Below are 12,380 nucleotides of genomic sequence, written 5' to 3'. Positions count from 1 at the left end.
TGCATGAGTAATATATACCTCAATGGTCCGCACTATAGGTTATAAGTGCATGTGGAGTTCCTTCCTGTTATATTTTTTTATATATAAAAAAAGCTTATTTTTTAAATAAGCTTTTTTTAAAGCTTATTTAAAAAAAAAAATTGTAACACATTCAAAAGAAAGTTACAATATTTGGCCTATCGTGTTGCTTGTTTGGCAGGTGTTTGATGTGCAGCCTATCAGTCCTCCCGTCTGGTATCAGTGCTCGCCTACATTACCCAGCATTCCGCGTGACGTCAGCGAACGCGTGTTGTCGTTTGGCAGTTACGTAATGTAGTTTCAAAGGTTGTGTACGTTTGTTGGTTCTCTCCGGTTCTCCGCGTCCGAGAACACGATGTGACAGAAACATTTGGACAGTTTGCTGGTTTACAATCTTCAGCCCGAGAGAAAGAAGAAAACTGAAAAGGTAAGAGTCACTGCTGCCGGACTTTCTTTATTCAAGAGCTCTTTGTTCTAAACGAGAAGGCTAAATCTTAACCGACGAGCTAAAGCTTCAATCCGGGTATCACAGTGAAGTATCATCTGGAAATACAAACATAACACAGCTGAAGGGAATAATGAAATATGAGTAAGATAATGCTCACCTGTATTCAACTCCTGGAAGTAAAAAAAAAAAAAAAAGGACGATATTAATATTATTTAGTGATAATTTATCGTAAATTATTACTTACTTATATTATCCTGATATAGATAATAACATTTTAATGATACATTCTGTGTAATAAAGCTTTTTAATTGACGTTTTTATTTCCCCAATGTTTAAATATAATAAGACCTAGGCTATACTGACTTTAATGGTATTACTATGAATGTTATGGATTTAATATTAGACAAAAAAATTCAAAAAGCACGCACAACCTAACAAAACTGAAGTTCTGGGTGCTGAACAGAAAAAAGTGCAAAAGTATTAAGAATAGTCCGCTCACCAGAAGCTGCTCCAGTAAGTTACATTTAATGGAAAAACTACCTCCAGTAAGGTTTCGGGCCCTCGCCCCTTCATCAGACATGAACCATGGATTTTTTTCATGGGCGGTTCTAGGCAGGGGCCAACAGGGGCCAGTGCCCCTGTAAAACTGAGCTCTTTGCCCACCCCTCCAAAAGGAAGAGCCCCCCTAATAACACATACACAGTATTTGACTCACAATCTAGTATTTCATTCTGTTACTGAAACAAATAGAAATCATGGTATTTCATGTTGTGTTATTTAATGATGTGCGTTATTATTTGGCATAATTTATATTTTAAAACGATCATCTTTGTCCATTTTTCACCTGGGTTTAATGTTCCTCTCTGACAAAACAACTGGCCCCAGTTTGGCCCCCTCAGGAAAAGTGGTCTAGAGCCGCCACTGGATTTTGTATTCTTTATTAAATAAGTTATTAAGAAGTGTGAGAATAGAGATCTCAGGTGTTTCATCTGAAATGCACACACCTATCTCAAACTCATTTGCCCATGTGTTAGGGTCATAATGTGTCTGATAACAGCTGATAACCAGGCTGATTGCAGTTTGTCCAATGACTTTTCTCTTTCCCCTCTCTCTCCCTTCCTCCAGTCCATCGTCATGACTTCTTGACGCCCGTCTCTTCATTCATTATGAGCGGCGCTTCGCTGGCCGTCGTGGTCGTCGTGGTCTTCTTCTTGGCTCTCTACCTCCTCCAGCGTTATGGAGATCTGCGGAAGCAGCAGCGGATGGTCCTGTTGGGGACGCTGCTGTCCTGGTACCTCTGCTTCCTCATCGTCTTCATTCTGCCACTCGACGTCAGCACGGTGCGAAAACCACAGCGGCTCTTTTAAAATCAGTGTTAATCGTGACAGTGTAACACCAAGTCTGTTAAACTTCAGAGATATACATCTGTCCATTTAGGAAGCACATGTGATTGTGAATCATTTCACCTGCTTTGGTGAACAGGTGCAACGGAGAGGCAAAAACAAGACATCACAAAAAAAAAAAAAGGGAGGCTAATGTTCTCGACTGGGACTCGTGCACACAGCCCAACACCTTTCAGCTTGATTGGAATTCAATAGAAACCACCAGAATGGCAGGTCTGCCATAGGTACTCTGTTCTCTTTACAGATGAGATGACACTGAACACATATGACATGAATGGTATGCTGTCTGTAACATCATCCAGCATAACCGGTTTGGTGGTGGGTTAGTGCTGGTCTGGGGAGGCAGATTCTTGAAGGGTTACAAAGATGTCCATGGACCCTGACTGCTATTAGAAACCAGGATGAAATCCTCAGAGTGATAGTCAGACCTTAAGCTGGTGCGGCGGGCTCTGGGTTCTTCCTGGTGCGGGACAGTGCCCGGCCTCATGTAGTCAGAGTGTGTTGGTAGTTTATGGATGACGGAGGCATTGATGGACTATGGACTGGCCCTCTCATTCCCCAGACATAAATCCAGTTTAGTACCTGTGTCATGTTATGTATCTGTCCTCACTGTGCGGATGATTTTGTTTCCATTGACTACTGTTACTTCATTTTGTTCTCTACAAATTATAAAATGTACACCAGTGAAGATTCTCTTTATTTTTCTCCCACCTGGCTTTGTTAGTTAGAAGTCTTTTCTTAGGAGAAAAAAACAGGATCACCAGGCTGTGCGTTGTGTTTGTTTTTTAGAACAGTCTGTGTCTGAATGAGGCTCAGCTGTGTGTTTTGTTGACACCGCTGTGGCCTCAGGTGTTTAACCTGCACCATTGTAATGTGATGAATAGGCGTGATCATGTGTTTCATGGAGTGTTTGCTTTACTGTTTGAAACTCTGCTCCTCTTGCAGACCATCTACAAGCAGTGTCTGATTGACAACGCACACCAACCCCTCACTCCTGTGACCCGAGCAAGACGCTCCAATCAGACGGATGAAAGCTTCTCTGTTTATTCAACGCTCAGGTAAATATGATGGTGGCACTGAGGGCCACACCCTGCTCATTTTAAGAGGATTTATTCCTTCAGATTGGTTGTCAAGGCCATCCAACATGATACAGTAAGTTGTGAAAAAGAAAATCATGATTGGATATTTCCACTTTTAAAACAAAGCAGTGTTGATCTCTTACTAAAGTGTGCATTGCCTTAAATCACAGAAATCTTATATAGGCATTTTACTTTCAGCTGGGGATGTTAATGATTAATCATGAATCGATTAATCACCCTTAAGAATTACACCAATTAAAAAATATATTATTAGACAATCTGTTTTGTTTACAATTTTAGTGACGGTCACATGTAATACCATTCTGTACCAAAAGAGGGCGACCTTCACCTTTGCAACTCAGAAAAACTACTGTTATTACAACTCAAGGAAGAAGCAGTACTGAGAAAAAGTGAGGCAAAAATGAAGCTGTCAGCAGAGAGAGTGTTTTCTGTTTATTCATGGTAATCTAATTAAACACCTTAAAATCTAATTTTGATTGTTAAGGTGTTCAACTATCAGTTAAGAAAAAATTACTGAAATTTGCAACCTTAAAATGTTTAATGTTTTTGGCTCCCAACATCATCATATGATGTCTCATTAGAGGCTTTTTTTATACAGAGAGTTTTTGAGAGATTGTTGGAGGCTGATTGTGTGTTTAATATGTTTTATTATGTCTCTTCATTAGACTACAAGTAACAGGTGATGAAGTATTTTCACAAGTTATTTTGAAACTGAACACTAGGGGGAGCTGTGCATAAAGCTCCTGGTAGTTACATTCAGATGTAAATAGAAGCAAAAAAAATGTCATGGACCAGAAGATGCATTTAGAGCTAGATCGCGCTTCACTACTTCATGACTTATTGAGATTAATAATAATTGATTTACATGGCACCTTTACAACATTGTTTCATATGTTAAATGCAAAGTAGATGCCATGCATAAAAGTTTCCAGCCTTGGCTAATTTGCATCCCCTTTCCCCTTTCCCAGAGTGCTTTAACAGACAAAAGCAGAGGCAGGAACTCGGGGGGATTAATAAAAAACAACCTCGACAATAGTGTAGAACTGATCTGCAAACAAAAGGGCACAAAGAAAAAGAATGAAAGTGAGCAGGTCTCGAAAGGCAGTTAAATTAGGATAGTTGAAATCAGTCTCCTAAATTATTAGTTCAAGTTCTTCGATATTCATGTTTAAGATTTAGGCCTCCACCTTGACACAATCATTTTGAATTATTCCATTTGTGGTACCCAACAAAATAGAAAATAAAACTTAAAAAGTTAAGCAGACACAACAACCACTTTAAAATGGCTTAAATTGATACCAGTTTGTATTGAAGAGAGTCTATGTTTAACATTTGTATCTCTGGCAAACCCAAGTGTTAGCGGCTTCAAAGCCGTGCACATGACTGAGGTTCAAACTGAGCTTCATGTATTTTTATATTTAAACCTATGTGTGTGTTTGTGTCGCAGGACACCACAGGCCTGTGAGGAGCCATGGAGCTACATCCCAGACGGCATCCTACCGGTGTTCTGGAGAGTTGTATACTGGACCTCTCAGTTCCTCACTTGGTAAAATCTTAACCACATCCTTCTCCTGCTGTGTGCTTACAGACAGGTCTGTGTTTTCTCCTTATATTGATCTCCCGTCTCTCTGTGTGTGTGTACAGGCTGCTGTTGCCCTTCATGCAGTCATACGCACGGTCAGGAGCTTTTTCAAGAGTTGGAAAAATGAAAACAGCTCTCTTTGAAAATGCTCTCTATTATGGCACCTACCTCCTTATCTTCATCTCCCTGCTCATATACCTGGCCACTCACCCAAAGTGGCATCTGACCTGGTGAGCCCAACCTGCCTGGATTCACTAAATATCCCATCACTAAGCTAAAGAAATGAATTGTGTGTGTGTTTGAAGCTGGAGATGTGTCTACACATTTGTTTATAACACGTCAAACCTGTGCAGGTCGCAGCTCCACACCATCGGAATTACTGCTGCCAACACCTGGGGTCTCTTCCTGCTGGTGCTGTTGCTAGGCTACGGCCTGGTCGAGATCCCGCGTTCTTATTGGCTCTCATCCTCCCATGGTTACCTGTTGGATAAGGCCTACTTCAAGGCTGCAAAGATGGCTACTGAGAAGGCCGAGGCAGAGGAGAACCTGGCAGATGTTATGGAGGTGAGATTTTTGTAAGAAAATAGGAGCGGGTACAACATTTAAAATATTGTTTTATTTTGAAAGTTTCTTGTTTAAATATATTATGTTGAATTAAACAAGTGAATCACAACTTCTCTTTAGTTTTTGATTCACCTGTTTTTTTAATTATTTAACAAGAACCAAACTATTTTCTGTAATCAGGAGGTGGCAGGTTGCCATGAATCTGTGAGGTACAACAACAGTCTCAGGAAGTGTGTGGACACCATACTGACAAAGGTGAGCGAGTTTTACATTTAAACATTCTGATTGATTATTTTTTCTTTTGCTCTGTTATTCTGTGCATCTTCATATGGCTGATGTGTTTTCAGTGTCCCAGTGATTACCAAGAAGAGATGAGAGGGAGAGATGTGGAAAGCTCTAGTGGTGAACAGAATGCCATTCCCACCAAAATCCGCCTCATTAAGCTTCATAAAAAGGTAATTATTATTTATATCGCTGCACTGTCATTTGAAAGGAGACATTGCATGAATATGGTTTGTTTCTGTGTATATTAATCATTTGCCCTTTGACCTGTCTGTGTGTGTTCCAGGTAATCTCTGCAGTGCAGAGGTACAGGCAGGCTCAGGTCCAGTGGCCCATCTTGTTGGATCAGGCCTTCCATCTCGAAGACGTGGCTAAAAGCCAGCTCAGCCCTGTCCGACACTTCACTCACAGCTTTCCCTCAGAACAACACCACGGCTGGATCCACAGGTTCATCTTCACTCCTGCAGTGGGTGAGTGCCTGTCTGTAACAAAGACTCAACCTGACAGATGGAAAGTAAAATGCATTCACGTCACAACACTTATAAGTACAAATGGAGGTACTTCTTATTTATGAGCTTTGTTTTAGTCAACCACATTTCAGCAAAAAACTTTCTTTCATTTTCCACCACTGGTTGGATTTGGTTTTTACCAGCATTGCTTCCTTGGGGTCTTGAATGCTGTCTCTTTTTAAATCCCTCAGTTCTAACCAGGCACGGCACCAGGATTATTTTCTCCCGGTGCTAAGGGGGTGGGGGGTAGGGCTTGACTAATATGTTGGGGTGCTATTTTTACAATTTATATAAAAAGTAAACAAAAATACCAAAATACGTGAGGGGGCTTAACCGGGGCACTTGAATTTCCCCACTGTGGATAAATAAAGGATTATCTTATCTTGTCGACTGAATGCCAAACTCAATATGTTTTTCATCAAGCTCTGGTTTATTTCATCATCAGCTCGCAGAAGTCAATGTCCAACTTCCTCGTAAAACTGAAAAGTTGTGATGAGAGAAACATTATGGCCCTCATTCTGCACTACAGTTTTCATTGTTTAGCATTTTTGTGAATAGCTTAATAGTGGTTTTGTAGAGACCTTCTGTATCCCAACGTTTCCCTAATTCGGTCGATTTTGTGGGGTTGGGGTCACTGCCCCCAAAAAGCTGCTTAATGTGTCATAATCCATTATTCTCTGTCAAAGTTTGACATCATAGTGATGTTAAAAGGCTGCTCCAGAGGTGTTCCGTCCAATCAAAAGCATTGATATTTGGGAAACTTTGTATAATTGAACTCTTTCTGCAGAGAAATATAAGCGTCAATTCAAACTAAATATGTATTTCAGAAGAGCATAGAATTGAATTTGATAATTTGAATGGAGGTTAAGTGTCTAATTCTGCTCTTTTATGAATCTATTCCCACAAAATATGTCATGTGTTAACCTGTTAACATAACTGAAATCTACCTTGATTGTTGTCCAACATTTGAACTGATGCATGTGTGTTTTTTTTGTCCTGTTCAGAGTGGTACTGGGAGTGTGTGTTCAGACAGGGTTTCTACAAACTGCTGGCAGTCGTCCTGTGTCTCCTCTCGGCAGCAGTAGTCTGGTCCGAGTGCACCTTCTTCAACACAAACCCCGTCCTTTCCCTCTTCGCTGTCTTTGTTCAGATGGCTGAAAAGCAACACAACTACATCTGTATCGAGGTAGGCCCGTGCCACGCGAACAAATAAAGATCCGACTTTGGACTGAACAAGCTAACCAGCTTTCTCTTGTTTCTTTTCTCTCTCAGATGGTGTGCTTTGTCAGCATCCTCTTCCTGTGTTTCTGTGTCTTTTCCACAGTTTTCAGGATCCGAGTGTTTCACTACTATCACCTGGTGCCTCATCACCAGACTGATGCTTACAGCCTGCAGTTTAGTGGCATGTATGTTACTCAGGCGTTATATGGTTTATTATACATGACATTATGGGTTTAAGAGAGACAGTGTTTTGAATATATCTGTGCTTGATTTTATGATTTTTTTTTTTCCCCCTTCAGGTTGTTCTGTCGTCTCACTCCTCCTTTGTGCCTCAACTTTCTGGGCCTGATTCACATGGACTCTGCCATCTCACACCAAGACAGAATACAGACATCTTACACCTCTGTGGGTCCCACACAAACATGCTCACACGCCGTCACTCAAACCCACAAAGATATATTTATACATACTGCACAGACCAAACCAAACCATGTTCCTCTGTCTCTCCATCTTTCAGATCATGGGCTCCATGCGTTTGCTATCTTTCATATCGGATGGGTTCTACATTTATTATCCCATGCTGATACTGCTGCTCTGCTTCGCCACTTTTTACAGGTAAGACAATAACCAAAATCTATGTCTTTCTTTTATCAGTTCAATGTAAACCTGCTGTAAAAGTACAGTCTGGTATACAATATTTGTGGAGATGATGAAGTGGCCATATCGGTTTATTGAAGATACTTTGGTGTCAATGTTAGTGCAGCCGAAAGCAACAAAAGTGCAGATATCTTGTGATGACTCGGATATTTAATTTAGAAATAGTATCCATTTATCTTGTTCACATAAGAGAGCAAAGACAGGTGGAGACTAGACGACCGACAGATCTTTAATCTGTAAAAATCCTGCTGAAGTGAACTTTTAGTGTACCGGTGGATAAAGTTAATCACCTGATTGTTAAGTTGGGCTGTGGTGTCCCTCAAGGCTCTGTGCTTGGTCCTGTTTTTTTTTTTTTGTACAAACTGCCTCTTGATATTAATATATTGATATTCAAATTCTTTATCTGATTAACCATTTGCTATGCTGATGATCCTTATTTATATATAACATAAATCTCCTCTCATCCTATCCTGTCTGTCAAGTAACATAAAAACAGGCTTTTAGCACGCCAGAGGTAATATTTGATGCTAACCTCTTTTTTCTAAGTTTTTCAGTCATGTTGCTTCCAGCTTGAGTTAAACCTAAAAAAGGTTGTGCATGCTTTTGTGTGTTGTGCATCCACCATCTCCAGCTGGTACAAAGTCCTGCTATAAACTCATTAGTGAGGGCATAATCAAATAACCCCTGAGCTCGCCCCCCTTCGTTTGCTCCCTGTTAGATTTCCAGTAGATTATAAACCGTTTCCTCACTTTTTCCTCACTGTTGTTGTTGCAGCATTTCTGCAACAACAACAGTACAGTATCTACCTGATCTGTTCCCTCTTGTCTATTAACATTTGCCATTGAAGCCATGTTTGTTACTTCCAGCACAAGGGTTGTGACAGAGGCAAGATTTGGCTTTTACTATAAGAGCATCCAAATCAAATTAAGGAACTCTGAACTCTGCTTACTGAACTCCAAAAAACTTAGTCTAGCTGCTTTAAAATGTATTTTTTTATGAAAGCTGAAAGACATATGTTCTTTTCATTCTGCTTTAATTTGTTTTAATTGATCTTTTCCGTTTTATGATCTTTACACAATTTTGGCTTTTGTCTCATTCCTTATTTTTATCATCCTCTTCTGGTGTTATTTATTTCTTTTTAAATTAACTTTTAATATTATTTACAAGAACTTCTATAGTTGAGACATTTGTTTTCCTGTTTGAATTTGTTATATATATTTTGTGTGAGTGACCAGAGCTTGATGTGAAAGTAGCCGAGTTTGTCAAACCTCTAAGCGCTCAGATTTGACATCACTCGTCGTTGTGATGAGATGTTATCAGTACTGATGGTTTCAGAGTGCAGACAACCTCTCCTTTCTCTTTGTATAATTTCCTGTTCTGTAAAGTAACTTCTTCGCCACAATGTGGTTAACTGATGTATACGATGCAGTTTGTAGGTTAACAGAGCAATAATGCACAGCGTCTCGGGGGGGAAAGAATGTACTCTGACTTGAATCTTCCTTTTTTTATCCAACAAGTTAAAAATATATTTTCAATTATTTATGCATCTTATACTTAACTATTTATAATTGTGTGTGTGGCTATGTAGCCTGGGCTCTCGCTGTTTGAACCTCCTGGGCCTCCATCAGTACATTACTGACGATGACTTCACGTCTGACCTGGTGGACGAAGGCAGGGAACTCATTAAAAGAGGTACTTGTTCTTTTTTATCACTCTTCAAAGTGCAGGTATTGTTTGGATCTTTTATTGACATTGTTTAGAATTATTTGTTTCTTATTTGATTGTTGTTTTCAGTTAAGACATGTTCTTTGAAATGCTTTTTATTGATTTCTTACACCTCGGTACATGTGCTGTTGTTTTGTATTGGAAAGCAATCATTCTAATTATTGTTCACTCACTGTATTTTTCGCAAACAAAAGTGGCACATGCTTTGTCACATTTTAACTTAAATTTTTTTTTTTTTCTAGAAAGAAGAAAAAGAAATAAAGCTGAAGACGGAGAAAATCGCAGATGGGTCAGGATCTTTTTTCAATCAAATAAAAAATGTTTCTATGAAGCCAAGGAAATCTTCCCAATCCGTTGACTCTGTGTTTTCCACTGATTTTTTTTTTTTAGTGTGTTGAAGTATTTACGGCCCTGTATTGTCGTCTGTTTCAGGCCCGGAGGGAGCGGTTTGGAGTCAATGGAACTTCTGGGCGGACCAGAGGGGGTTACACTGAGATCAAGGATAACCAGAGTAGCCCTGTCACACAGAACAAGAAAAATGGTATGCATGAGAGATGACTACAAATCTGAGAAGACTTTTGCAGCAGGGATGACTTGAATTTGTTTTATATTCACATTTCTAAATCTGTCAAGAGAGTAAGCACACCGGCCTGTGCAAGAAACTAAATAGCTGCCATTGTAGCTGTGAGGCGCCTCATCTGTGTAGAGGCTTTAAAGTGTGTAAGATTACTCACAACAAGCCCCTCCCATTGCCTCTTTGTGCTCTGCTCAAAAAGGATTAGTTTCTGAGTTTACAATGTGAAAGGGGCTGTGGTTATGGAAAGTTTTCAAGCTCAAGTAAACATCTAGTAAAGAACGCCTTTACACAAAGAATGATCTGGATAGGTCCATTCAGTCTTACTCTTACTCTTAAAGGGGACATATTATGAAAAATCCACTTCCACAGTATTTCTGAACATATATCTGGGTAACCTGAGTGTCTACAGACCCACAACATGTGAAATATATCCATCCTGTTCTTTGTTTGTAGTCTGCATAAGTCTTACAACACAGAGAAAAATTATCTGTTTCAAATGTGCTCTCCTTGTGATGTCACAGTGGGATTCTGGTTAAAAAAAAATCCCCTCCCCTCCCCTGGTATCTCCACCCATGGACTCCACCCCCAGACTAGAACAAAACTTTTGCGCTGGTCCGCCATTTTTATTCTCACTACAGAGGAGTGATGTCTACCGGGAAAACTCAGGGGGGGGGGGGGGGGGGGGGTCATTACATTTAAAGAGACACACACACCAAAACAGAGCATTCTGAGAGAGCTGGTTTATACAGGGTCACAGACCTCCTCTGGTGCTTGATTCATGTTATATTTTGACCAAAGCACAGCACAGATGTTTCATTTAGACCACAGGGGACTGTTTGAAAAGGTGGAAAAGTGGTATCATCTTTAAAGTCAAAAGAAAACTGTTTCCGCCTAAAACCATTGATAGAAATGAACCCATGTATTTATTTTTATTTTTCCCTAATGTCCATCAGAACGTTTATGTGCTTTAAAATAATCCTGACATTTTTGCATTAAGGTTTATTGTATACATTACTCTCTGCTTTCCCAGTCATCACATTCACAAGACAAGATGTGGAGTCAGAGGAGCAGCAGAGACGCTTACTGCAAGACAATTCCAGTGATGAAGGTTCACCAAACAGAAGGTGTGTTCAGCAATAAATACAACGAGGCTGCAGAACATTTCAAACAGGCGTTCTTAATCACTCACTTTGTCTCTGTCTTCGACTCTGTAGGTCAACAGGAGGACGTTACCTGTCTGTGTCACACTCTCAAACAAGACTTTTTGATGATGTTTGACATGCAGATGACATGAGGGGAAAGCAATGAAAAAGTACATGCTGGAAATGAAAATAAAAGACTGAACATTTATTATCCCACACCTCAGGAAATAAAAGGGAACATACTGTATCTGAGACATGGACATGCAAACAGGAAACCAACTAAAAACTGAAATTACTGAAATAAAAACCCTTGGTGGAGGGTTTCATACTGTATCTCAGCTGATTTCTGAAAATGGATTATTTTCTGAGAATGTAGAGGGATTTTAATGCTCCAAAAGCCTGAACCTCGTGTGTGAAGGGCCAACCCTTTTGAAGTATAATTATAGTATTATGTTTTAATACTTGTGTTTTGCATTACCATTGTACAACAAATTGAACACTGAGTCAGATTCAAAGGGAGGACATCATCAGCCAAACGTAGTTCTTGTAGTGAACGTTGTGTTTGGAATGAGTTGTTTATATAAAAAAAGGACCTATGGCTACTTAGGCCTACTTTCTAAAAAAGGTTGCACAAGTTTTTTAAATGCTTGTATTTATGATACTGCATTAAAATGAAAGGATTTTACCATTTTTAAACAGAAATCTGTATTTGTTTGTGAATTAATCGAATGAACGGACCAGCACAGATTATTTGCTGCATCATAAAAATGCTTTGTTAAAAAATGATTGAAGAAAATGTCTCAAAAGTAAAGATAACCTTTGGGTTATTATAAAACAATGAGAAGTTTAACTTTCTCAATGAACGTTATTTGAATTGTGGTATTGTGTTGTATAGTTTATTTGTTTATAATTTATTGTTATTCATGGTCAACAACCTTTAACGTGGAGGACCCGTGATGATCAGTTGGCGTTTCACAGTTTCCCGTGCTGCCTTCAATGCTGTTCATTCATTGGAAACTATACAATCCCGTTATTACTAGAATCTAATTGTTCAACATAAAGGTTATTCTTACTGAAATGTCAAACTGTTATTTCACACTTAATACATGATCTTGCAGAAGTACTTTGTATCTAAAATCTTTGGAAAAATAA

The 12,380-nt window shown here is 39.4% G+C and overlaps 1 protein-coding gene across 1 annotated transcript; it reads left to right on the top strand.

Annotated features, from left to right (window-relative positions):
- The first annotated feature begins 303 nt into the window (after window positions 1-303).
- lmbrd2a (LMBR1 domain containing 2a) lies at window positions 304-11,930 on the top strand. The gene is made up of 18 exons (XM_020657871.3): window positions 304-445; window positions 1,592-1,806; window positions 2,815-2,927; window positions 4,417-4,515; window positions 4,614-4,781; window positions 4,905-5,115; window positions 5,296-5,370; window positions 5,463-5,570; window positions 5,684-5,867; window positions 6,911-7,092; window positions 7,179-7,312; window positions 7,427-7,532; window positions 7,645-7,742; window positions 9,373-9,476; window positions 9,752-9,798; window positions 9,942-10,050; window positions 11,117-11,210; window positions 11,301-11,930. The coding sequence occupies exons 2-18, from the start codon at window positions 1,633-1,635 to the stop codon at window positions 11,362-11,364; spliced, it is 2,070 nt and encodes a 689-aa protein (XP_020513527.1). The 5' UTR covers window positions 304-445; window positions 1,592-1,632; the 3' UTR covers window positions 11,365-11,930.
- The last annotated feature ends 450 nt before the right edge of the window (window positions 11,931-12,380 follow it).

The sequence above is a fragment of the Labrus bergylta genome, chromosome 2, assembly GCF_963930695.1.
Source record: "Labrus bergylta chromosome 2, fLabBer1.1, whole genome shotgun sequence".
NCBI lineage: Eukaryota > Metazoa > Chordata > Actinopteri > Labriformes > Labridae > Labrus > Labrus bergylta.
This window is presented reverse-complemented; position numbering and strand designations above follow the sequence as displayed.

Bases quoted from the DNA above. Each gene is read 5' to 3' on its own strand.
- lmbrd2a (XM_020657871.3), top strand. From the start codon at position 1,633: ATGAGCGGCGCTTCGCTGGCCGTCGTGGTCGTCGTGGTCTTCTTCTTG. The intron at 4,516-4,613 runs GTAAAATCTTAA...GTGTGTGTACAG, and splicing joins ACCTCTCAGTTCCTCACTTG to GCTGCTGTTGCCCTTCATGC. The intron at 10,051-11,116 runs GTATGCATGAGA...CTGCTTTCCCAG, and splicing joins CACACAGAACAAGAAAAATG to TCATCACATTCACAAGACAA.